Source organism: Eutrigla gurnardus (assembly GCF_963514095.1).
Source record: "Eutrigla gurnardus genome assembly, chromosome: 16".
NCBI classification, from domain to species: Eukaryota; Metazoa; Chordata; class Actinopteri; order Perciformes; family Triglidae; genus Eutrigla; species Eutrigla gurnardus.
Window position 1 is genome coordinate 5771140 of NC_139927.1, and position 26431 is coordinate 5797570.

At 42.8% G+C, this 26431-nt stretch overlaps 3 protein-coding genes across 4 annotated transcripts; all 3 read right to left on the reverse strand.

Annotated features, from left to right (window-relative positions):
* Positions 1 to 1067: 1067 nt before the first annotated feature.
* Positions 1068 to 15408, reverse strand: arhgap18 (Rho GTPase activating protein 18). Its single transcript, XM_084030965.1, has 18 exons — positions 15083 to 15408; positions 9299 to 9545; positions 8757 to 8895; positions 8422 to 8504; positions 8175 to 8327; positions 7425 to 7488; positions 6762 to 6880; positions 5778 to 5849; positions 5527 to 5620; positions 5240 to 5331; positions 4848 to 4925; positions 4581 to 4740; positions 4413 to 4495; positions 4127 to 4333; positions 3788 to 3922; positions 2656 to 2777; positions 2521 to 2576; positions 1068 to 2411 (listed from the first exon to the last, which is right to left on the reverse strand). The coding sequence occupies exons 1-18, from the start codon at positions 15211 to 15213 to the stop codon at positions 2320 to 2322; spliced, it is 2127 nt and encodes a 708-aa protein (XP_083887091.1). The 5' UTR covers positions 15214 to 15408; the 3' UTR covers positions 1068 to 2319.
* A 1968-nt stretch (positions 15409 to 17376) lies between these two features.
* fkbp6 (FKBP prolyl isomerase 6) lies at positions 17377 to 20039 on the reverse strand. Of its 2 annotated transcripts, XM_084030354.1 has the most exons (8): positions 19627 to 20039; positions 19111 to 19228; positions 18937 to 19026; positions 18664 to 18866; positions 18368 to 18487; positions 18073 to 18270; positions 17719 to 17828; positions 17377 to 17615 (listed from the first exon to the last, which is right to left on the reverse strand). In XM_084030354.1, the coding sequence occupies exons 1-8, from the start codon at positions 19699 to 19701 to the stop codon at positions 17516 to 17518; spliced, it is 1014 nt and encodes a 337-aa protein (XP_083886480.1). In that variant the 5' UTR covers positions 19702 to 20039; the 3' UTR covers positions 17377 to 17515. The 2 variants fall into 2 exon arrangements, with proteins under 2 accessions (XP_083886480.1, XP_083886479.1); XM_084030353.1 differs by having other exon boundaries at positions 18937 to 19228.
* Positions 20040 to 20162: 123 nt separating this feature from the next.
* Positions 20163 to 25068, reverse strand: tmem244 (transmembrane protein 244). Its single transcript, XM_084030432.1, has 6 exons — positions 24912 to 25068; positions 22779 to 22864; positions 22582 to 22658; positions 22047 to 22172; positions 21626 to 21670; positions 20163 to 21047 (listed from the first exon to the last, which is right to left on the reverse strand). Exons 1-6 carry the CDS (start codon positions 25002 to 25004, stop codon positions 20950 to 20952), a joined length of 525 nt encoding a protein of 174 aa, XP_083886558.1. The 5' UTR covers positions 25005 to 25068; the 3' UTR covers positions 20163 to 20949.
* Between the last annotated feature and the right edge of the window lie 1363 nt (positions 25069 to 26431).

Genomic DNA, 26431 nt, shown 5'->3' on the forward strand with positions numbered 1-26431 from the left:
ACGACACCGAAACAGGTAATTATTGTGCGGAGGTTGTTTTTGGAGGCGTTATTAGTATGAGTGCGACATTTTTGAGTTTAACAGTTTATATAAATACATAATTGAATGTGAAATACATTTGTTTTGCCATGACAGTCAGTAATTATGTAATTAAATGCTTTGCTGTGCTCACTACAGTGCACGGTTGTCACCATGCAAATGATGTGGGAGCTCAAAGAGCACCAACATTGAATATATCTTTATTGTCTTTTTTAGATTATACATAAATAAACTTTTAACTAGTCAAAATGACATTAAAGATACGTTAAACTAATGTTGTAGATAACTCAAACTGGAATTATAGAGAGTTATAATTTAATTGTAGATATCTATTATAAATTATAGATATCTTCAAATGAACATTGATTAGAGAAACAACTCCTCAACTACCCAATACCCTTGAGGACACACACATTTGCTTATATTTAAGCCTATTATGTAATCTTTAATTGTGATACTACTGTGGCTATATTCAATGCAGTAGTAAGACTTTATGCAAATCAATGCATTTGCATAGATAATGAAAGCATATCCTCCACCATAACCTGTTAAAATAAACTACAGACTTCAGAGCTGTTATTTCCAGTAGTTTATTTACTGTTTTAAATTGGCAGACAAAAAATAATCCATCCGTTTCATGGAAGTCCTTACATCAGGTAAAGATACATTTACATTTATTTTCCTTTCAGCTGAATATTGTTCTTTGTTTTAGCAGCTTTAGAATAATAGTTTCCACAATTAATTCCTAACCACTCGTTGATGTTATTGCAGTCAGGATTGGTGACTGCTCCCTCACATCTAATGTCTGCCACTGACACAGCAAACCAGTGCAGCTACAGAATAGCCCACTAAAACCATTAGCACTCTAACCATTCGACTAATCTGGGCCATTAATTCTTATAGGAAATCATCAGGACTGTTAGCTACGTGATGGAGAGAGGGGAGGTACTGTAAGGTCTGCACATTGAACTGGTTTTCCCATGTATTCTGTTAGGTTATTTGCATAAATAAGCACTCATACCAGCAGATGTAGTAATTAATAACTGCATGTTTATTTACAGGCTGCTTTAGTGGTCATTTCAGAGGCAATAGACAAAAAAACATTCACAGTAAACGAGAATACAAGGCATGGAGTGACTCAGTTGAAGACATTATTTCTACTCCACAGCTTTCCGCCAGAGAAAGATCTGTGATGTGTGACCTGGTGGTGCAGATAAGATCCTCCGCAGGCTGTCGAAACTGTGAGAACCGCAGTCAGATTAGACAAGAGAAACACAAACTATGTGCCAAAAGAAAGAAAAAAAGAGAAAAATGCAGGTTTCCTTTTTTCCACCAGTGAACGTGTATCATTGAAGCGGTTTTTTGAAGGTGGACCAAACATCAACACACTCGAACATCAACAGTTTAAAGAGTTGTAATGGACAGAAATATTAATGTACCATTAAAAACAACAATGTCATCATTGCGTGCCCCGTTTAACCGTCAGTGACGACTTTATTCTGAAAGGTCACCGTCCCTCACAGATGACTTACAGTACTGTAGCACAACATCACTTCCCCTCACTCTGAAGTCTCCCTCACATACATTCACTCCCACATTCACCCCCTCCTGTTACAGTGAAGTGCTTTGATATATTCACATTCATGACCACTTCTTTTGGGGGCTTTTAATAAAAATATAAATAAACAAAAGCCCATGTTCTCCATTAGTTATATAGAATATACATGTATTTATGTTATGTCATTTAGTCATGATGATTCAATAGATTTTTTATAATATTATTATTGTGCCAAACATGCTATTTCAGCTTATTACTGCAGACACAACAAAGTGATTAGTGGCAAATAAATCACAGTGTGCAACTGAAATACTTACAGTATCACGTAATATTAGGAATCACGATGTTGTGGCTCAAGTTCTGTGAAAAACTGGAATATGGGATATTTTCACCACAGTATAAAAGTGATCCAAAGACGATCTTCTAAAAAAAACAAGTCAAGCTACTTCACCTGAGGCCTGGAATTCCAAGCGTAAGGCAGGCTGGAATAAATGATTCTCATTTCAAGCATGTTTTCCTTGTCTGACGATCTGGTTATTCAATTAAGTGGCAGAATTTCCCGGTAGTTTTCAGGGCAACCCAATCGTGTGAAACCATGCAACCAAACAAGCCGCCCAGAACTAGCAGAAACCAGAGAACCAGGTGTCTTCTCTCATTAGGACAGACTGGTGAACATTTGCAGCAGTCCGTTGTGCAGCAGGGCATGATGGGTAGGGAGGAGTTCATCGCTGCACGGCTTTGATGACCCATTCTGCTGTCGGGTTGAGCTGGAAGAGGTCTTTCATATACGTTTCCCCATCGAGACATCTCTCCTCTGAGGGACGATAAAAGAGGAACATGATGTAGTTACATTCTTCCACCTGTTGGCTCACTACCTGGGTTAAACATCATCATAAATCAGATTTTTAAGAAGCTTGACTTACTGATGTTTCCACCAATCTCATAGAGACACAGCTCCTCCCGTTTCACCGCCACCGAACTGGGAGGAGAAGCAAAGTAAGGATAAGAGCTCAGATAAAACCCGCTGCGTGTATTTGTATGAGGACATGACACATTACCTGTCCTGGCTGAGGAAGCGTGTCAACACCTCAGCAGCCTGCAACTCTCCGGTGAGCTGAACCGCCATGGACACTTTACTGAACTGTGGCGCCTGAACTCGAATGAATCCCTGCGAACTCTCCTGCTCGTAAAAAACGCAGACGGAGACGAACGAGAAACACACAGATATAAACACATGACAACGAAACACAAACACTCACACCCGGCCGAGACTTCAGACGACAAAGAATGTGGACTTGGATCAACTCCTGCTCTTCTGTTTAGTAAACTCTGAACGCCGGCACTTAGCGGAGCCTGCGGGGTCAAGTGTTGCTGGCTTAGCTATAAAACGGTGGCCTAAAAGGAACGACAGTGAACACCACGACAAAATAATGGTTACATATTTCTAACTACATCCAATTAAAGATAAATACACTGTATGAATGGACGGGTGAAAACCATCACACCAGTGTGATCTGATGGGCCGTATTCATAAAACTTCCCAGTACAAAGAGTTGGAAAGAGATGGAAAAAAAGAAAAGAAAGAAAATTCTTTGAATTATGTTTTCTAAGAAATTCCATTAACAGCTAAAATAATAGTAAATATAAAAATGTGTTCACGAAGCATCTGACCTTTAGTGAGGATAAAGCAATCACAGAAACTGATAAAAGCTGACTGATTCACATATATCACCACTAGATGGCACTGTTTCTCTGTTGATAGATGATGACTGGTATTGGCAGTGGCGCAAAAAGTGGGTAAAAAATATATATATATGTATTATTTTTGGGGTATTTTCTATATTAAGCTGCTGTTGTGCGTTTCTAAATCAATTCTGCACTCCCTTAATGTTACATAGAGTTGGAATTGGGCAAAATTGTTGCTTCATACCCCTCTGACATGGGTAGTTGCACCCCTGGGTATTGGTATGTTGTCTTTTTAATATTTAAATTGAGCTATATTTTATGGTCAGTATTAAAGGATGAAGGGAAACCGTTTACTGGTGATATGGCTGTCAACTAAATTATAAAAATTCCAATCATGACATACTTTTTATGTGTTTCATTGTATAAATAATTAAAAAGTTACTGTGAATTTTAAAATTGCAGTTTCTCATTTGCACATTTTCTTCGTATCTCATAAACTCCTACCTCGGGGACGGTTTTCTCAGGCGGTTTGTCGGGGGTGATCTTCTTCAGAAGCTTCCTCACAGCTCTCTCTTTATTTTGTTTCCGATGGCTCTCCATGTTTTGATGTCTGACCTGCGTCATAATGAACTTGGGGATCTGGAGATAAGGGACACAAAAGGGAGATTTCACACCGTTAGTACACGCTGTACCATCATCCACACCTCGTGGGAGAAAAGTCTAGATAGTAACCTCATCAGGATGCTGTGGGAAATAATACTCTCTCCTGATGCATGGATGTTGGCATGGTAACAAAATGTACAGCTTGTTTACATCGGTGATTTGAACGACTTTTATCCTTACTGTCCATAGAAGATTCTGGTATCGAATCAGCAGCCGGACGATGTTGGCTGTGCTGGTTGCCATGGAGAACTCCTGTTGCTCTGTGACCTTGGATCGGAAGCCTTTGAACATGAAGATGTTGGGCGCCATGACAACAGAGACGTTGTTGAGGGTCATTTTATTCTTTGCCTGGTGGTCGATCACGCGCTGAAAAAACTCCACTAGTACCTGGAAATCAGATTCACGACGGAGACGGTCAGAAGGTCTCTTATCTACTGAAGTGGAACGTGGGGCTCAATGCGTTTACCTTCAAAGTGTCCCGACTGGCCTCGGGTAACAACAGGACCAGCAGGTTCAAAGCCTGCAACTGCTGCTTCTTTGTGGGAAGCTCTTTAAAAACAGAAACAGAAAAATGCTTAATGCGAGTGAATGTGGCGTCAAAGCTCTTGTGTTTAACAACACTTCATGGACGTACTGTTGACGGCAATAAACGCGTTGAGGTACTCCACAGTCAGCAGCGGATGGGGCAACTCCCTGATGAACAGCTTCAGAAGGCTAGCAGCGTCGTGCTGCTTCAGCTGTTGCCACGGAAACACCCCGTCGTAGAAAGAGGACTCCAGCTCCTGACACAGGGACTGGATTCGGGGCAGATACACACAACCTCGGGGGGTAAACCTGTGTTTAACTCTGCTGGTTTTTACAATGTGTGTGTAGTGACGACGGACAAAATGCTTCAACCAACCTTGACTCTGGTGGCCGCCCCGGGGATGCGTAGCAGCCCCTCCGTGTCTAATCCTTCCTCCTCGATATGATTTATGAGCTACGAAACAACAGAGGAAGTTTAGGATCACCTGAAAACCTTGATTTGTTAGTCAGATGATGAGAGGATGGCATCTTGAATTGTCTTTCATGCTTTTAGGTTGTAGAAAGTCCTCGTTATAAATCGATGTGATCTTGTAGGAATAATTTGCACACAAAAAAAACAACATTTTTTTTGTGTGCAACCAGAATGATGATTAAAAGGTCAAAGGTCCCTCTGAGCAGCAGCTGATTACAAGAAATTCCCAGTCGTTTGTAAAAGAAGCATCAAACCGTGTGCAGATTTAAAAAGGAACACGTTCCCGTTTCACTCACCCTCTGCAGGATGAATGGCACTTTGGTCCCAGGAGCCCGCCTCTGGTCCTGATCCAATAAAGTGGCAAGGGGGACACCGAATAGACCACTTTCTGCACAGAAAACCAGCACAAATACTTAGTAAAATACCCATGTACATATTTCCCCAGACAAAACATTAATTGTAACTATTTCTAACGAATTGTGTTTGTTTTTATTTGTTGTTTATTTCCTGTAAAGGTCTAGCTTTGTGTCTCTGTGCATGTCTGAGTTTACCTTCGGGGATTTAACTGTGTGTTTGTGTTTACCTTTCGTCTTAACTTTGACAGCTTTCTCAGCCTTCAGGTCGATCCCGGCCGTGTCGAACAGCGCCGTCGACTCCACCAGCACCAGCCGTCGCACCTGACGGATCATTTAAAACAGACAGAGACATGAATAACACAATGATGTTTGAGGAACAACTCCACGAACTGATCTCAAAATGTGTCTCATTAAGGCACCGTAAATGAAATAAACACACACACATCTAGAGATCATGTATATAATTCCCCTTCCTTACCTTTTTCATATCCAGAGGAGACAGATCTCCTACTCTGGTCTGACCCGTTTTATCTCGGAGCAGCTTAAAGTTCTTGAGAGGAAAAACAAAGAGAGAGGCGTCAGAGACTGTGGGAGAAAACATGGGAAGTAAACAGAAAACATATGTCAAATCAGCTTTATGACTTTATTTCTTTTCATATTGAACAATGCATGTGAACTGGATGTTATAAACACTTAAAACACAGGACGTAAGCTGTTATATCAGCTTCAACCACCAGGTGGCACTGGAGCTACTCAAACTGCTCACACTGCTTTCTGCTAATATCATTTATATATTTTGTTTTTTACCGTTTACTCCTTTTTTTATAATATTTGTTCTGTTTTTTTCTCTTCTCTTTGCTGCCGTGGGACTAATAAGGGATTATCTTGTGTTATCGTGTATGCCATAATGTATGCTTAGTGAAAGTCAAACTGTACTGTTTAACCATCACTAACATATTCTAATGTTTGTTTGCATTCTCTGCTCTATATCCTGAGCTCCTAACTGGGCTCATTGTTGATAACGCAACACAATATAACCCGACTGAACTATGATTTAAGAATATTAATTGCAGATCGAGCACAAAGATAAACCTGTGGTCATAAAGTAGATACTTCTTTGGTCGTAAAACATCCGAGGCCAGCTATTTTAATATTTAACCTGTAATTACATGACGTATATGTGCAACGAAGGCATTTTGTTGAAGCTCAGATGCACCGTGAGAAGGGAAAAAAATCAGTGTGTGTACGGTTCTCACATCTGTCCCAGCTAATCATTGACCCCTCGGTGATTAATAAGTGATCAAAACAAGCTTTAATACAACTTTGAATGTAAAAATGTAAATAGGTGGCATTCATATGATTCCACACAATCAGTGTACGCAGTTTAATATTACTATTGGTTCAATGTATCACACACAGCTGAGAATGTGTATGTGTGTGTGTGTGTGTGTGTGTGACTCACAGGTAGTTTGTCGTCAGGCGAGTTGGGGCTTGTGGTGACCTTTAACCTTTGGTGGTTGTCCCTGTAAGTGAGCGCCTGCTCGGAAAACGCCACTTCCACGTTGAGTTCCGTCTCCGTTTCTGCCGAGACACAAAAAGGAAAGTACAAATGTGTCCGTGTGGGCAAAGTACCGTTGTATAAATACACACAGAGAGGCCGTTAAATGTGTTTTTCTGGAGATAACGACACAATGTTTAAGTCACTGCATCATAAAGAGTTAGAAAGAACGGCCCGCTGCGTTTCCTGTGCCTACAACGTCTCTATCGGTGGATGAAGCAACATTTTTACATTTTAAAGAAAAGTCATCATCATTCTGATGTTGTGTAGCTATGAAATGGGGAAATTATTCATCTATCTATTTAACAACAGGCACAAACAGCACTTCCTATAAACATCTGCTGAGCTCTGCAAGCTGAAAAAAACCTGCGTGTCGTTGTTTTCCATTGTATTGTATCAAGTTTAATCGTGTCTATTATATTATTTCTATATGTGTGTGTGTGTGTGTGTGTGTGTGTGGGTTGCTAGGCAGAAGTTTATTTGGGCCTCAGTTGGTCATTCTGCATGGTGACTCACGCTGTGTGTGTGTGTGTGTGTGTGTGTGTGTGTGTGTGTGTGTGTGTGTACCTGCTGAAGTGACATCTTGTTGTCCATTCTCACTTCCCCCTTCCAGTTTACTCGACTCATCATCCTGCAGAACACACACACACACACAGTATAATGTTCAACCTGCAGACTCACACAGACTCCCTCGGTTATATTTTCCACGTTACATATTATCTTATCTGTTAATTAGTGGTCAAACTGTGTCCAAGTACATAACAGTTCATTCTGCTGACCAGAGCCGTGTTGGAGAAGAGGCAGTATTTCTACCCAAATCAATATCTCTATGTTCCATATGCTGAATAAGAATCCATCCAGAGTATTGAAGGGACTTGATTTGGTGACGGCTTGGTATTTGGGTCATGATGACCAACAGACAGAAGTAAAGTTGTGACCGCTTCCTTCCTTTCTTTGTTGTGGTGGGAAGAGACTATGAAGGGGAAATAAACAGTCTCAAGTTTATCAATGATCTGACATGACCTCAATTAATTCTAATTCGGACCAGCTGTATATCCCTGTTTTCAGTCTTTATGCTAAGCTAAGCTAACTAGCTGCTGGCTGGAGCTTCATATTAATCACATGATAGTGTTATCACCCCTCAATTAATTCCCAGCACGGAAACGTGTATGAACTATACCTTTATTGAGGTCCTAAATTTTCAGTTACACATATTAAAATGTTAATATTCTAGCCAATCACAGTTTATAGAGCTGTAAATGTCATTTCAAGTGTATATTCCATGATACTGAGTGTGTGTTTGTGTGTGTGTCCAACCTTTTCAGGAGGTCTGAATATATCCCTAACATCGGGGACGTGTTGGCGGTTGCGTCGCCGTAGCAACGTCTGCTGCAGCGATGTCACGCGGCGTTCCACCGCTGCCACCTGAGATCTGGTCAGCGTGGACAGGAACACTGCGCTGTCTTCTTCCTGTCAGCCAATCAAATCAAGCACGAGTCAACATGAAAACATATACGTATAAAAACTGTGACTCAACCGGAGGGGTATTTAAATGATTTGACACCTGATCCTGGTCCGCTGCGAGCGAATCATCAAACAGCCGCGCCAGCCCCGCCTCCGTAAGCCACGCCTCCTCCTGTTCGCCTTCTGCGGGGGGGAAATGAGAGGAAGCTGAAAATATGAATATATTACTATCACGATGGTACAGAAGAAGACAGGAGTGTTTATAGTAAGACTACAGGTGCAGGAAAGGTGTGACCACACACACATTATACAGGAAGTGTGTGTTTGGTCCAGAGAACAATAGTCTCCATAAACAGGAATAAACACACACAATGTGGAATGAATGAATGGATTTATGTCTGGTTCAGGCCCGTCGTCGGACGCGGTGAATCCTACCCTCAGGGAGTTTCTGCTGCTCCTCCTCTTGTGCTTCCCCTTCTCCTCCACCTTCCCCCCTCCCGGCTCCTCCACCCGAGCGACTGATATTCTCCACCTCCTTCCAATAGTCGTCCATCTCCAGCTCGTCCAGGGAGTCCTGCGAACAGAGTGCACGAGTTTCACATTCCATCTACAAAAAAACAAAACAAAAAAACAATCTATCAAATCTAATCAGCTGGTTTTAACAAGTATCAAGAGTGTCCTTAACTTCTCTCAGATACACTCATCCACATTTGACATGAACCAGCTGGAATTCATAGATCAGAGCATGTTTTCTCCGGTTCCCTCGGCTTCCTTTCAGAGAGAAAGTTGATTTGTGGGTCACGACTGAGTCTCCGTGCTCGTTTCACACAAGCCCGGCCTCCCAGAGAGCCGTAAATCACCTCAAACCATGTGAGGGACTACGATTGTGTGCCTGCCGACCGAAAGCCCCGGTAACATTCTTTTCAGCCGACATTCTCATCCCGGGTCGGTGCGAGCGTAGAAGAGGCTGATCCTACCTGAGAGTTGCACCGCTGGCATGGCGGCCGCGGTCTGGACCTGGTGTTGGGACTGTGTCTGGGGCTGGAGCCCGGTTTGGGGCTGGAGGAGGGCTGAGGTTTGGGGCAATCGCTGCCGTGCGTGGTGAGTAGCACCGGTGGGTCGGTGCCGGTGGGTTTCACACCGGGGGTGGGAGCGGAGGGCCCGGATCCGTCTCCCTGGTGCGTGTTCTGGTTTTGCTGGACACTGTAGTGGCCGGTTCTTCGGCTGCAGGAGAGACAGAAAGATACCTGGTCAACATTCAACAAGAACAACAACTAGTTTTAAAAAATAACATGTTGCCTCCGGGACACAACGGTCTCACTTATGGCCGCGCACTTTGCACCTTGTGACGTTACGATGGATGCCTCGGACCGGCTCGGGGCCCCGTCGTAAAAACAACCCGGCATTATAAAAGTGAGATCGTCGAGAACCAGTCGTACAGCAGCGGTTTTAAAAGATTTAGTTTGATTTAGATTCACGTTGCAATGGGATAACTAGAGAGAGATGTTCTCTAAGTCAGTCACACTGACTGATTTCTCCTTAGGGAGACCAATAAAGTAACTTTGAACTTTGAACTTTTTGGACACAAATGTCACATCTTTAATATTTAACATCTTCTTCTGATTCATTAACTTTGTGCGGTGTAAAAACAGACAGATGTTGGTAAATCCCACTATAACACACAATGCGTGCTTTGTAGTCGTCGGGTGTAAACTCTCCTGACTCCGACTGAATGTCCCCTTTTGTTGTGACAGGAAGTCCCATCTGACACAGCACATTCTCTCTCTCTCCCCCCCCTCGGAGCCAAAGATAGAGTTATCATGGGGCGAGCAGCCACGTTATCCTGCCTGATGACTGACACCTGATCCTGATGATGGGTTTCAAACATACCATGGGGACCAGGACCAGTAAGAAAACATCAAAGTAATAGTTCTAATAACCAGAACCACACGAGGCCGCCAGGAAGTCCAAACAGCATCGAGTCGATATTAATTAATTTGGAATTATCAGCAGAGCATTACACTGAGGGTTCACGCTGAGCCAAGGCCACATACCACAGCAGACTTCCTGCCACACACACACGTTTAAATATACACACACTTTGATATGGTTTGAACAAAGAAAATCTGGTGTTTTAACAACAATGGCCTCCTCCTGTCCTTTCCTTCCCCCTGGTCTGTTTCCTCTCCTCCTCCACCTCACCTTGTGTCGTTCCTTTGCCTTCCTACTCACTTCTCTGTATTCCACCCTGGATTACTGCCCTGTTTTCTCATAGATCTCTCCGCGTGATAACGCATAAACATGCCATCCGACTCCTCTCTGGCCCTGTTTGTTTTTGAAAAACAGCAAATTTAATTTCATCTACACTCATCGGCCTCCTGGAGGAACCCAGATGTTTTCATCTGTGCTGAAAACAGAGAGAATAGAGGAGATATTTGTTTAACTTGGCAGCGGATTTAAACCCGGGCAGACCGCACACATGAACCCAGAGTTAATCATTAACCTTCATCCCGAGCTACAGCCCGGCAGTACAGGACGGTTGGACTGAACCATAAATCAGAGATCAGCAAACACACACCCACACCCACACACACACACACACACACACACACACACACACACACACACACACACACACACACACACACACACACACACACACACACACACACATTATTAGTTGGTCACTCATATGTAAATGAAATTATAAGCAGCGTCTACGTGTGTGTTCCTGCTAAAAACCACAGTATGATACTTATCAGTATCGTTATCTCTGTGTTCACACTGCTCTTACGTTGTACTATCTTTAGCCACACTGGTGTCATGGCAACGTCCCTCTGTCAGTCAGACAACACTGGAGTATCCAAGCCACTACCTGCTGGGTTCGCCCTGAGCTTTATGTACACGCATTCATGCTCCCCAGAGGATGAATCCGTCTTATTTTGACGGCTATGAAATGAATTAATGAAATGTGAGATGAGATGCAGTCGTAGACCGCGTACAGGAAGTGCAAGTTGCAAGATGGAAACACGGCGTCTCCCAGACCGGACAACGCCGCGGTAGCGACCAGCCAAAGATCGACAGAGCCCGGATCATCCTGTCCAATCAGCACGCAGGGCTGTGTTCGTGCACACACAGAGCCCCTCCCCCCTCGGGTCGTTCCACTATCACAGGGGGGAGGCGGAGGGAAGTAGCAACAAGCTTCCAATTCATCGTTAAAAACCCAAACGAGGAGGTCCAAAACAACCAAGGAGAAGAAAACACCGGTGGAAAAGAAGGAAAAAAGAAAGATGGCGACGGTGCCCGTGATAAAACCAGAGTCAACATCGGACCCGCGTTTCAAAGGTGGCGTGATCTAAGGGAGTTCAAAGGGCACGGAGTCGAGGGGAAGGAGCTCGGTGGTCGTGGGGGAGGAGCTCGGTGGTCGAGGGGGGAGGAGCTCGGTGGTCGAGGGGGGAGGAGCTCGGTGGTCGAGGGGGAGGAGCGTGAGAGTTGTAAACATTCAAAATCTGAGTGCCCTCCATTCGCCGGACTTGCCGACTGGGACTTTAATTAAGTGAGAAGTAGTGTCATTTTCTCACATACTTCCATACAATCAGATTTATTTATGTAACCAGAGGAGCCGCCCTCTGCTGGCTATGTGAAAGAATGCAGGTTAAAGGCACCTCTGCATGGGCTTCACTTTTCTTTCACCTTTCATCTGAACTAACGACATAATTAGCCTCGGCCGTACGTGTGTTTAAGATCATCCTCATCGTTTCAGATAATCCTTTATCAGTCCCACAGTTCGCAGGCATCTTAGTAAACATCATTATTAGGTCACATCTGTCTGATACATCAGATCCAAAGTCAACAAGACGTGTGGCACATGGACTATCTGATTGGCTTAGACACCTCGCCTTCCATCCTGTGATAGAAAACATATTTACGACCATGTTGAACATTAATCTTTGAAGCCTCCAAGTCATTAGTCGTCCTCCAGGCAGTGAACTCGTCGTGATAATGAGATAATAATGAGAAACACCGCCGCTAATGTCAACATATTATTCACAGTATTACAAACAACAGGCCACACACACTCCCCTGCTCTCAGAGGTCAGGTGGGCTGCCCTTGTGAGTAAAACAAACACACCTCTCTCCCAAGCATGCACACACAGTAATGACCTTCACAAGGAACGCCGTGCTGCAGCCGTGTGAGCCATCGTTTTTACTCTTTGAACCTCCGTCAGCACGCCGTTTATCAGCTGCTTCGAGCTACAAAGGAGGAGTGTGTGTGTGTGTGTGGAGATAAAAAACACAGCCCTTGAACTTATCCCACGCTGCGAGGTGCAAACAGGATCAGAAAGGAAACTGTGGTTAAGCCCCGATGAGTTGAACGTGCGTGGAGATCCGAGGACGTGAACTCGGTGAGACAGAGCTCGAGTTCATAGAGTCCAACCCGCATTGTTCAGCACGTTTATAGGCAGATTTTGCTGCAAATAAGTCAGATTTTTAATGGTTTTATTACTGCTTTCATGCAAATTCAGTTTGTATTTGCTTTCTTCAAAGGGCAAGCTGAGAAGCCACTCTTATCTGGACGGTAAATATGGAGCTACAGCCGGCGGCACAAAGATGGGGAAGGAAAAACTCACTCACTATTTAACACGTCATATCAAAAACCACAGAGCGAAACTACATCACAGAGCCTCTTATTCATCCTACTGACACATCCGGATTTCCCCAAAAGTGTGGAAGAATAATAGTTGAAGGGATGCGAGTACTTCGTCCAACGATGGAGACGGAAGATCAGATCAGATGCATTGTTTTTGTAAAGATTTGGAGGCTTCAAAAAGTGAACAACGGAGACTCATGTCATGGCGTTCCCACTCAGATCAACAGGTGCCAGCTGCCGTCCGTTGCAAACAGAGGATCCCTCTGTCCCGTCCCCCCCCCCACTCTGACCCTGACTGGTCCCAGCAACGACCCACTTATATGAATCACCCGCCAAGCTCCAGGTTTCCTGCCATCTGTTCCTCTGGATCATGCCGTTCATTTACATTGGTAATTCCTGCTAAGCAAATTTCCCCATGCTTGCCTGACAGCTTTCCTCTTCCTTTCTGCAGATGTCATTTCCTGTGCAACAGGGGGGGGGGGGGGGTTCTCTGATCTGGTCCACCACGCAGTGAATGAATCCAAACCACATGTGTGCTCTGACTAAGTCACACATATGTTGGGGAAGCGTTGCCTCCTACACAAGAGTGGGAAACACGACAGGAACCCACTTCCTGTTAGCTGGAAGCTGAAATCCTCCTCAGAGCGTCCGTGTGCATGACGGCCGGTCTGCACGTGACCGAAGGCTCGGATGTCCACAGCTGGTAAAAGGCCAGAAGTGTTCTGTCTGTCTGCCTGCCTGTCTGTCTGTCTCTCGTTTCCTGACCTGGGAGACAATGACCACACAACTAAAACCTCCACAACAACCTAGACAGGACGCAGTAAGTCTGCCGTGGGAGGTGAGACAAAGGCGAGGTGTAACGTGATGCTGTTCTCGTTAGCTGATGTGGAACACACACACACACACACACACACACACACACACACACACACACACACACACACACACACACTGTATATACACACAGATGCACGTGTGGACTCCTGAATGCCAGCTGGACTGACGCTCTGTGAGTTGTTTAGTTGTTTGCCGGTGTAAAATGCACTGACACATAAACAAGCGCGCCCTGTTGTAAATAAAAGGCCGTACAGCTGTTTCCACGCGAGCTTAGTTCCCATTCAGCGTTTCCTCGGTGTGAGGAGCTGACGGGAGAACGGAGGATGTGAAGAAATGAGTGGAGCAGAGATGCTTCTACACAGTTCAGGCCTCACTGAAAAGGTGTGAGATACTAATTAAACAGACGCCCAACGCCTTGTTTACACACTCGATGTTGCTTTTTTCCTTTCATTTGTATCCATCTGTAAAAATAAATGTACTTTGAAAGTTTACACATCATATTATACTTAAAAAGTCAGTCGTTTATGAAGCAAAAGAGTCAAACATGCTGGTTGAAGCTTCTCTCAAGTGTTTCATGTCACTGAGAATTCAATATCTTTGTTATTGTTATAGAAAACAGAGCTTGTCAAATTTACGATTTATTCATAATTAAGGAGTACTTGCAGGTGTAGCATACACCATCAAAACCTGGTATCCTGCTGCTACACAGTAAGTATAATGTGTTGTTCCTGTTTTTGAAGATACTATTTTCTCAATAAATGAAGGGTTTTATCAGAAAATTAAAAAAAAAAAACTGCACATAAAAACGTCCAAGAGACTCAAGTGATGTCTTGAAATGTCAAAAACCCAAATATATATTTAATTTACAATGAATGCAGCAAATCCTCACATTTGGAGTGACTATTATTGCAGACACTGATCAGAGGTATGATGCTCATATTGCACAGTCTCCATAAGACCTGCAGTGCTGTAGAAGACTGAGAAAGGCCCCTTTGCAATATCCGGACTAGTATAACAAAGTCAAGGTTAACCTGCTGATTAGGAATGTGGTAAAGGAGGGGAAACATAACCCCAAGGCCAAGGAGGGCGGACTTATAGTCCCATCATGGAACATTTTAAAAAGAGTCGCATGAAGCAACTACAGCAGGATGTAATCAACACACTGTCATTCAAGCGCTTTCTGTTTGAAAAATGAGGAAAATAAACACCGTGACCTTTGCTCACTCGCTTTCAAACACACACACACACGCACGCGCACTCTCATATGTCCCACCTGGGCGCGGTGGGCTCGTGGTCCTGCGCTGACGGGCAGCTCGAGCCACACGGTCCACTTTTCGGCAACAGTTCCGCGTTGCTGTGGTAACCCGTTAAAACCACTCCCTGGGACTGCTGCTGCCGACTCATGTTTCTCCTCCGTTTCTTCTTTCTGGCTCGCGCACTGCCGACATCCACTCACTGGCCGGGTTTACCTGTCTATCTATATATCTGTCCGTCGGTCGGTCTATTTGTAAATGTTGCCCATCGCCGTGCCGTCACGTTGCCGACTCATTCTGACATCAAACTCTCCTTCTCCTGCCCTCCTTCTCCTCTAGTTCTCGTCTTGCTCTCCAACTTGTGTTTGTGAGGCAGGACGGGGGCTGGATTAGATGCAACACTGCTCGGGGATTGGTTGAAACCGGGGCAAACACGCTTTATAGGCGATCTGGCGCCCTCTGCTGCCCGGAGAGTGTATTCACTACGTCCTGGTGGAATACTTCATTGGAAACCATTAAAAAATAAAGTGGATTTTTTTAAGGCCGTTTTCACACAAAAATAAATAAAATAATAATAAAAAAAGATGTATTTTTTTGTCCATCTGGACATAATGCATTTCTTTATTAAATGCACATGCAAAGAGGCTGCATAAACATGCTTTTCACTTGTTACTCAAAGCACCAGCTGCTGGCTTTCAAAGTAGCAACGCTACAAGATGAAACATGCCAATGCAACTTTAGTGGGTCAGCAACAAAACTTATCATCCTAAGAAATCGCCATCAAGAATGACTCAATAATTTACATAGATATTTCATTTTATTGGATGGTCTGGATTGGTTGAGCAATGCATCATTTTTTTGTTTACGAGTTTATCATATACATCTTGCAGGTGAAGGTACTTTGTAAAAGTAAGGTGCATAAAAACCTGAAAAACTTCCCCTCAGAATTATTTTTGACTAGTTTCTGTTCTCGTAATGTAATATCTTGTTCAGTGACACAATATGAGAGCTTTAATATTTGTACATTTGAACTACTAAATGAGTTTTTGGGGTAAGAATCTAAACATCCACACTCAAACACGCCTCATTGAAACTAATGAGCAGGATTACGCACATGTCTGTCCTTGCTCACCTGAGATGAAGGTAGTAGGTGAGTCTGGAGACCATCATGTCCGTCTGTGTGCGTGGCCAGTCAGTCTTCTAACAGAGCACGACCTACTGACCATATGCTGGGAGGTCACGGTAAAACACTCACACACTGTGATGAGTGGATTAGCCAAAGAGGTCAATCAGATTTCTGCTCCTCCATCTGCTCCATCTGCATTCATCTTCCCTTCCCCCCCCACTACTCTTCCTGTCCGGTTACTACGAACCACTCACGTCTCTGATTCCGCTGCACCGGGCCAAACATCGCCTCCTCATATAACATGGCAGCATGTTGTGGTGAATGAGAGGAGGCCAGTGGAGTAAATGCTACAATAGGCGGCCACAAAGGCAATACACAATAATAATGCTGCACATGAGGCCTGTCTGATTTTAAGAATATCCTCCAGCAGTCTTTAGAAACCTCATTTTATTATTTTTTCCTATTTCGGATGGTCAGATACCTCAGGTTTAGATGTATTTGGAGTTTTTCCCTGACAAACCTTGACTTGAATATTTCATATGAGCAGAGAGTTGCTGTTCTGTAGGCAGATTGTTGAAGATCGCCCCCTGGTGTTTCCTGGTACACACAACAACTAGCTGCCCTTGTTTCAAAATGCAAATGATCTCAAGATGGATTCTCCCAAACGAGCAGCGTTACACTTTTGCTGCAAACCAGATGTGATGCAGGACAAACAACAGACTGAGGTGAACCTAGGACACTTATTTATCTACACCCTAATGTGTATTTATGAAGCCAACACGTTATGAAAAGCATCTAAGTGGCCACGTCCTCTAATATTTCTATTATTTACACACTTCTGTCACCAGATAACAGGAATTTACATGGAGGATACCGATGTCTACAACCGAGGTCATTTATATCACATTAACACAAAAAACACAAGTGATCAGACGTGGTGAAAATATTTAATACACCAGCTTCACAAGCCTTCATATTTAGGTATTCAAAGTAAAAGCAAATTCTGCAAAGTATCCTCAAACAGAAACAGAACGGTTGATTATCAACTTACATTAAGAGGACTTTAAAGAACATAAGTAATTCACTGTACTTCTGTACAGTATAACATTATTATTTACATAAATAAAATCAGAATTTGCATTAATGGAGAAAAATTGTGCATTTGAACCTTGAAGTTTGTTCTTTATTCTGTCATCTGCAACACAGACATTTCACCAATGAGATCAGTCGGCTAAGTTTGTATTCATGTGTGCCTTTTGCAAAGAATCATGGGAGGTAAAGTTATGTCTTAGTTAAATGGTGAAAGATTAAAAAGGAATCTGGATAATTATTGATCTCTCACCTTTTCAGTCTTGACATCCTCATCTTGGCCCCTGAACATCTTGGAATACATCTCTTTCTCTTGGTCCAAACTGTCTTTGTAGCTCCTGAAACATGGACACGATTTATGTCGAGCCAAATAAAGCACACGGGAGGACTTCTCTCTCAAGACAAAAGGGAAAGCTTGATCGCTATTAAAGTTCCTCTTACGTTAACACTTTCCTCAGCAGGTTGTTGATGTCGCTGTCAAAGGGCTTCTTTGCTTGAGCAGCTATGAGGCAATCCTGGGCGCTCTCGTACTCCTGCAGCTCCATATACGCCTGAAAAACATCAGACACCAGTATGAAGAACGGAATAACGGTTATGTAGAGTGTAAGCAAATAGCAAGACATATTTTCAGCCTCTCAAAATGTGGAGATTTACTGATTTGTCTGTTTTACATCATTTTAAAATTGACAAAACAAGATATTTAACCTAATTTATTATCGAGCACACTTTCAAGAGTAACAAGGGCTTGTGAGGATTCTGATCTGATAAACAAAACAATGAATATCCCCGTCTCACCTGACCACAACGGTAAAGCCCCTTTGTGTTGGCAGGGTCGATCTCCAAGGCTTTTTTGCCATACCTCAGGGCGTGGCGCGGTCTGTCCAGACGGAGCTCAGAGATAGAGATGTTCAGGTAGAGAGGAAGCAGCGCTGCCTTGACCCTCTCCGCCTCGGCATCGCTCAGCGCTTCCCTGTAGCCCAGCAGCTTCGTTGCCTGATGGCCGAGCACAGAATCAGATATGACATACATCCTCACCTTTACCTGTAGGTAAACATTAAAGTACCGGAAACAGAACGTAGTTCCTTTATACCTGTTTATAGTGATCTTTGCCTTTGTCATAACGGCTCTGGTTGAAGCAACGGTTGCCAAAGCTGCGTAGTGTGTCGACAACTTCGAGCAGCGCGGACAGAGGAACTGTGTTCTGCTCTTCCTGAAGACGGAGAAGGTCAAATGAAATGTGTATACAAGCAACAATAACAAGCAAATGCATGCACAAGCTGATAGGAACATCAATAAATCTCCTCTTAGTAGCATTAAAAACAAGCATTTATTGCTGTATCGTGTGATTTCTGATCCCTCACTACTCTCAGACTGAAGCCTCCCTACCGGACTCATTGAGATGAAGTCGTCCATTTGTCCCGAGTCGAGAAAGTCGAGGATCTCGACCTCGTACAGAACCACTGCAGCGGCGGGAATCAACGGAGGACAACCCATGTTCCCGTAGGCATACTGGGGCTGGAGGAGGAAACGAGAGAACTCTCCTTTCCGCATGGTCAACAGTCCGAGCTCCAGTCCGGCCAGCGTCACATCTGTTTGGAATGATAATCTTTTTTTTTTTAAATGTCTATAAAAGAGAAAACCAACTGAAGCTACACTGACCTCGCCCTAACTTCATCATCGGGGGGTACTTGAGGTTCGTGGTGGTTTCAAAAGGCCGGTCAGAATGTTCCAGGAAACCAGAGTAATGCACTGAGGAAGAAGAAGAAGTTACAACGGGACAAAACAATGATTTGGCAAACTGTGTCAGGAGAAGGAAATTGAACTTGTAGATACTCAATACTGAAGCGTTATGGGGTACGGGCGGGCCTTCTCCAGGGTGAACCACCTCTTTCATGATGCCTCCATCCCCCAGGACATCGCTCATCTGCAGGTGGAGCTGCTCAAACGGACTCTACAAACGGCATAATAACAGTTTTCACCACCAATTATTAGTGTTTTAATGTTTATGTCACAGGATTGTTGCTCCTGTGCTGCACGGATTACATTTACAACATCATTTTCTGTTTCCTATTTGGTTTAGTGTGTAATTTGTACACATTAAACCTGCTTTAGAAGAACTTTTCATCCCAATTTCTGATGACTTCATCGTTCAAGTTTGAGAAAATAACGTTAATGTTTAACGCTTGAAACAATAATAATACAATTTTCTTAAAACTTTAGAGAAGGCTGATGCTTAATCATCTGCTGCTGCTGGTTAGCTAGCTGCCGCTTAGCTTAGCCGCTTGTTAGCTTAGCCGCCGCTTAGCTTAGCCGCTTGTTAGCTTAGCCCACTTCTACGTGTTAGCTTACCGGAGTGTGGCTCCTCAGCTGCTCTTCGGAGTTTATTAACCTCCGGATAGTGGCTATTAAACCGTTACCCGACATTTCCTCGGTGTGTAAGTTAACCGCTTCAGGTCGGCAGGTGTATTTAACCGTAGTTAATCAGGCGGCTTCGACTGTGTTTTGGCGCTCAATCGAGTAGTTCACCGGCTGCGGCCCACGGGGAGGGCGGGGTTAGTGGGGGCCGTGAAGGGCGCATCACAGGTGTTACGTTCACTGACCACTGCTGCTGCTAAGTGATTTCCCCAACACAACACACAAACAACACAGATTCTATGTAAAATATATGATGCTTAAAACATAATACGTTATTTTCTGTAATTTCTAATAGTCGCGGTCCACGATATTATCCCAATAATCACCAGAATATGAATAATACTCTAAAAAAAACATTGTATCAATTTACATTTTATTTTAGTAAACATCTTTTTAATATGCACCAAATCATTTCACATAAGATGATCATAAAAAAATAAGGTCTCCCTGCATAAATAAAGGATAAATAAATAAATGTATTTTTTGTACCCTGTATTATTTAAATCAAGCTCTATCTTTCGCTTCTTTAACATGATAGTGAGCTGGACAGCTTTTTTCAAGTCACTCGTGAAGATATTTACGATTGTACTCTGTGATGGAAGTTCACCACGATCAACAGATTGTGAGTGTTCTTGTATATAAATCTTACATCGTCCCATCCCTCCTCCAGACAGGGTCAGGAGCCGAGGGGCTTCTTTGGCTGGGGAATTTCTAGTTTTACACGTATATTAAGACACAAACAGTGCTCTGAGTATTTAATGTAAATCCAATTTTAACTCACACACACACATATATATATATACATATGAAACCAGCATTAAAATACAGGTGATAATTGTCTTTATAGGACTACATCACTACTCTACAACTTTGGTATATGACACATAAATGTAACACTAACATTACAACAATATCGCTGACTTAATTCACCAGTTGATTTTGTCATATTAAGCATCCGTAAACCCAGTCTTTTGACAGAATGCAACCTTTAACTTACAGTATGGCGTTTTTAAAGAAACAATACAAAACAATATTTAAACTGTACAGAAATGCTTTAGAAAATAGACAAAGTTGGGACATTTGTACAAGGAGGGATGTGACTATAAGATACACTATACATAATAATACAGTCTTAGTTGCTCACATGGATGGTAACATGAACAGTGCAGTACAGTCTTTGAAAAGTGAACCCACTGGATGCATCCAGACCTGAGATTAACCAGTAAGCCAATTAAGAGCTTTTCCTCATTGTGTTCATTAGAAGTTCTGTAGTTCCTCTGGATAGACAAAGTTGCTTCGGAAGAGTTTATGGGCCATGAGCTGTCCACCGAATATCATCATCACCAGGCCTGAACCTGCAGAGAGCGGGATTCAAGAAATAAGGGAAAGACATTATTCAAAGAAAGGGTTTTGGTGGCCGGCAGCTCTCCGAAGCCTGAAGAGATGTAGGAAGAAGGACTGGGTCGATATGGCCAAAATATATAGACGATTTGATTTGGCAACAATATAAATCACAAGATGTTTTCTGGTAATTCAATAAACACATAGTCTGTAGTCTCTTGTGTGAAATAAACACATGACAAATGAACAGTACAGACTATTTTCTCATTTAAATGAGAACTTTAGTGCAAAGTTATTAGATTTTTGGACACATTTAATTATTATCAATTTGATAATTGTGTATGTCAATGTCAAATTTGATCCTGATATGATTCCATTGAAAGACCATTAATGATCATATTGGAATTTTGCCCAGCCTGAGTGAGTTATAGTGAGTTTGGGAAAAGAGACAACATATTATAAGATGTTATATCATCTGGCTAATATATTTAATAAAGGAGAGAGAGAGAGGTTTCATGTTCTTCAAACGGGAAGAGGAGATATGGATACACATGGAGGGGTGGAGAAAGGAAGAAGGAAGTAGAAACCTCACCCAGCGCTATCCACCAGTGCTCAGCTGAAGGGAAGTCTGACATCACTGCAGAAACACGGAAACATTGTGTATAAAAAAACTACCTGTACATAAAACATACGGCACACATTATTGACAAGTGAAAGACGTAGAAAAAAAGGATGTAAATTTAGATTATTTGGGCTTTGGATAGTTCCTAATTTCTTTTGGAATTTTTTATTAAGTGTTTGTTTTCTTTTAATTTGGGTTAAATGCCTTCAATAATGTATGTTGGTCCTTTAAATTTGAAAACTGGTGCATGTCTATACATCTCTGAACCACAAGCCCCGTATCCAGTTACATAACCAGGCCTCCAATCCTATCAGCTGTTCCACTCTATTGATCCACTTTGCATGCGTGTGTGTGTGTGTGTGTGTGTGTGTGTGTGTGTGTGTGTGCTTACCTGCGACAGTCATGGCGACATGCAGCAGTGTGACAGTTATGGCGTAATCCCAAACCCACTCCTCTACGATCCAGGCGAACACCAGCCCTCCCAAAACGTACGTCACTTCCGTGGAAATTACACCAACTGGAGGAAGGAAGTATTCAGATATTTTACTTTAAGTAGTAAGTAGTAAAAGTATCATTGCTCTAGTTTACACCTACTGCATTAAAAATAAAAAAATAACGTAGGTAGACGGACTTTCTGGAACAAATATTAGATGTAAAACTATGGAATGTCAATATGATCGACCATATTATACGTTGGATTATTATTACTGATGGATTAATGTGTAAGAAGCTTTTTCATGTTTGTGGCGGTGAAGCTTTCATCTGTAAACAGTGCTTCATATTTCATAAGCGGATCACATTTCACATAAATCTACATCTGCAAAGTAAATAGTACATAAAACTGTCAAATTAATATAGTGCAGGGGAGGAAATGACAAGTTATTGCCTCTGAAATACTTTTCCTTGATCCCACCGGAGCTACTCACCCAGGTATTTGGGGTTCTGCCATGACGGTTGTGTCGTGTAGTCAAACGGAGCCAACAAACTGTTGATCTCATGAACCCTGGAGACGCAGCAGAAGATGATAAACGGCAAGTCTGTCTTCACTCTGTTATTGCAGTGTGTGTGTGTGTGTGTGTGTGTGTGTGTGCGTGTGTGCGTGTGTGTGTGTGTGTGCGTGTACCTGAGCAGTCCGATGCAGAGGCTGACCACCATGTAGTAGAGAGAGTAGAAGCACACCATGCATATCAGCAGATTCTGCAGGACGACCTGAGGAGACGGAGGTGAGAGACGGGAGGAGATATTATTATTATTATTATTATTATTATTATTATTATTATTAATGACCTGGGGGTCGAAACCTGCTGGTTTTTCTGATTCACCACGTTCCTTGTACACTTGCTTACAGTTTTTCTGTCATTTTCCTGTCACCATATTTACAGTTATTTCATTTTTCCTTCATTTGACTGCTGAAAAAGTCTCAAGGTATGTTTATTATCCCAGAGGGCCGATTTGTAGCGCAGTCAGCACAACAAACACAACACTCAATAGACAATATAACACAAACAACACAAACAACAAATACATACAGTCATATTCAACCACATATATAAGAACTATTAATCAGTGGGTGGATAAAAATCGATGTCTTTTGGCTTTTGAAAGGTCCTCCATCGCTCTTCTGCAGATGTTAGATTCAAATAAACAAAGTTATAAGAGAGAAAACAAGGCTGTGAATACAGAGAGGGAAACAAACTGTAATGACGATGGTTTTAATCCGACTAGACAGCTTGTTAATATTTACTGGAAAGACCTCGAGGTTATTTTATGCTTTGTGTGTCTTCCAAAGCTAACAGAGACTCTTCCTCTTTTCCCCTCATGACCCAGAAAAGGAAGCAGATAGCTGCAGACCGTCGCCTTTCATAGATGATTAACCAGCAGCCGTTACAGGAAGTGGTTCGCACGCCGCCCTCGGAGGACAGATATAAGACCTTATTCCTGACAAGCTGACATTTCAGCTTGTCAAACACAGGTGTTACTAATTACATTAATAATGGGCCGCGTTCCAGTCAGGTGTGTCCCGGTGCCAGGACCCCTGCATGTTGGCTTACTGGCACCCGTTAATGGGATGGAGTCACCGTTAATCTTATTACTTACACCCGCGCGTCAAGTCAAACGTCTGCTGCGATTAAGATGAATGACGACTTTCATTGTGAATCACGTCCGTTTCTCACAAAGTAAACGTCTACAACGTAAAAAATCAGCACGTTAGCATGCTAACGTTAGCATGCTAACGTTAGCATTTAGCTCAAAACTCCACTGTGCCTAAGTACAGCTTGCAATCCAATTAGTGTTTCAGCACTGAAGACATTTAGGATATCTTTTGGCATCGTCCTTACACCAGCACTGAACCCCTCTGGGCGATGACATCATCATTTCTGCTTCACCAGGTTTATCCCCCCCCCTGGATACGCCATCATCGCTGTTGGGAATGGATACTGGATTACCTGTCTGGCATATACCACCATCAACCATCTGCAGCCGAGCATAAGCGAGACGAGCGAGCCGGCTTCTGCAGGACTAAGCCTCTGACCCCAGTGCAGTCATGCGAGGCGAGGCTGTCGAGGTGGTTCACTCCTAAAAATACCTCGGTGTGGGCGGCAGGCTAGAGAGGGCTGTGAACACAGAGGCCACTCTACATGAAGGGCCAGACCTGGTCCTACTTTCTGCAGAGGCTCCAATACAACGAGGTGCTGCAGATGCTGGACTAGTTTGTGGTGACCATTGCTTTTAAGCTGCCACGTGGTGGGCAGCAGTGTGAGACTCTAACAAGCTCAGGAGACCAATCTAAAGTTCCCAAAAATGTGGGCATTCAAAATATTTGCAAAATTCTCATCTGTATTTTGAGGCTGTACTAGAAATATGAAGGATGCATTTAAATAACGTCTAATTTTAGACCATGTGGTCTCTCGCCCTGTTCAGACAGCCATGAGGATGTGGGCTCATCTAGTCTGGTTTGGTTGTCTTCTCCAGACTACTTAAAAAAAACAGCTTTGAGACTTTAAATGGACTTTTAATTGTGTTTGGGATGATTACTCAAAACTTAATTGTGACATGAGGACGCACGCCTCATAAACCCCTCAGTTAAATGCTGATTATGACTGTAATGAGGATGACATAAAAATCAAAATGAATTAATTGAACTATAAAAACAGGCAGCGCACACACGGGTCGAAGCAGCAATCAGCGCCATTAGACTGTAAACACCTCGCTGTGCACCGAGACTCGTTAATCCCCTCTATTACAGCACACTCACCAAGGTATCGCTGGGCGTAGTCTTGAGAGAGAAGGGTCCATGGCGTTTGATGAGCGTGAATCCAAAACAACGACAGCAGCAGTCCAACAACATGAATGGCCGCTGGTCTAAATGAGAGAATGTGGGCTACAGGCGTGTGTTTGTGTGTGAGAGAGCATGTTGGGGCGGAGGAGGGAGGATTGGATTAAAAGAAATGGGATTACTACTAAGAAGAGTACTGACAGTAAATCCCAAATAGGGATCATGGTGAACATACATGCTTTTAAAGGCCTGAAGGAGGAAGTGGGTTATGAGGCTAAATACTACATACATATATGTATATTTAGCAGTATTTTCCTTACCTTCTGGTACCTTCCTGATTCCTGCTTACTTCTTCTTTTTCCATCTTCACGGTTCACATTGTGTTGTTTTCCTACTTCCCTCCTTCACGTTCTTTTCCTCTCCTCTTTACCTTCAATCCTTCCTTTTTGTTGCTTCTCCTTCTTCAAATAAATAGTCCAAAAATAAAAGCAGTAAGCAGAAGAACACACGGGTACAAAGTTGAGCTGAAATGTTCATAATCGATGGATAAATTAAGATTTACTTCAATAAGGGAAAATGAAAAATTCGGGGAATTGTCATCTGCAATTTCACTATATTTCCAACCGCTTATAGCCAAAACAACTCATTGCTAATTGAGAAAATAAAAAAATATATCTATTAATTATGAATGAAAATAATTGTTAGTTGCAACTTTAGTGTCTTATATATATATTTTTTACCCTATTTTTTGGTGATTGATCCCAGAAGTCCAGCTTTGGAGAAATCTGCAACAAAATCTGCAAAAAAAAAAAAAAAAAAAAAAAAAAAATCAAAGGGGACACAATTGCAGCTTCAGTATGAACACCAGGTGGCAGCATAGCCTCACATGCACATGGGGAACTTAATCCGTCATTGAAGAAGCAACATGAGGCCAATCCGTGACAACATATGAGAGCCACATGCATGGCACTGATTATCCATCATAACTGTGTTTTATTCAACTGTGATATTTTAATGAAAACAGAGCCGAGAGGGAGAATCCCTTCATCCATCATCTGTTCATGAAAAGAGAGAAAAGAAAAGAGGCTGAAACCGGAAACGCTGTGTTGTTGGAGACGGAGGAATGACGACCGTCCGGCGCCCCTCCAGAAATAGCCAAAGAAACAGCCTTCGTACGTCTGAGTGGTGAAGCACATGCACCTCTGTGTGAGAGGTTGGCTGCCACGGTAACCTGCATCATCGTATCCATGGTGATGGAGAGCAGGGGAGTGGGAGTGGGGATATAGAGCAAGGTAGGCATCATAAGTCATCCCTGTGTGTGTGTGTGTGTGTGTGTGTGGTGGTACATTTATTACTGTAAAGCGCACAAAACGAATCATATGGATTTTTCTTTTTATATCACTAAATGACTCAAACAGGAACAATAAAAAGTGCGTGTGTGATTAAGTTTTTCACTTGTTAGCATTACAGAGTGTAACTCTAATCAAAAAACGATTCCT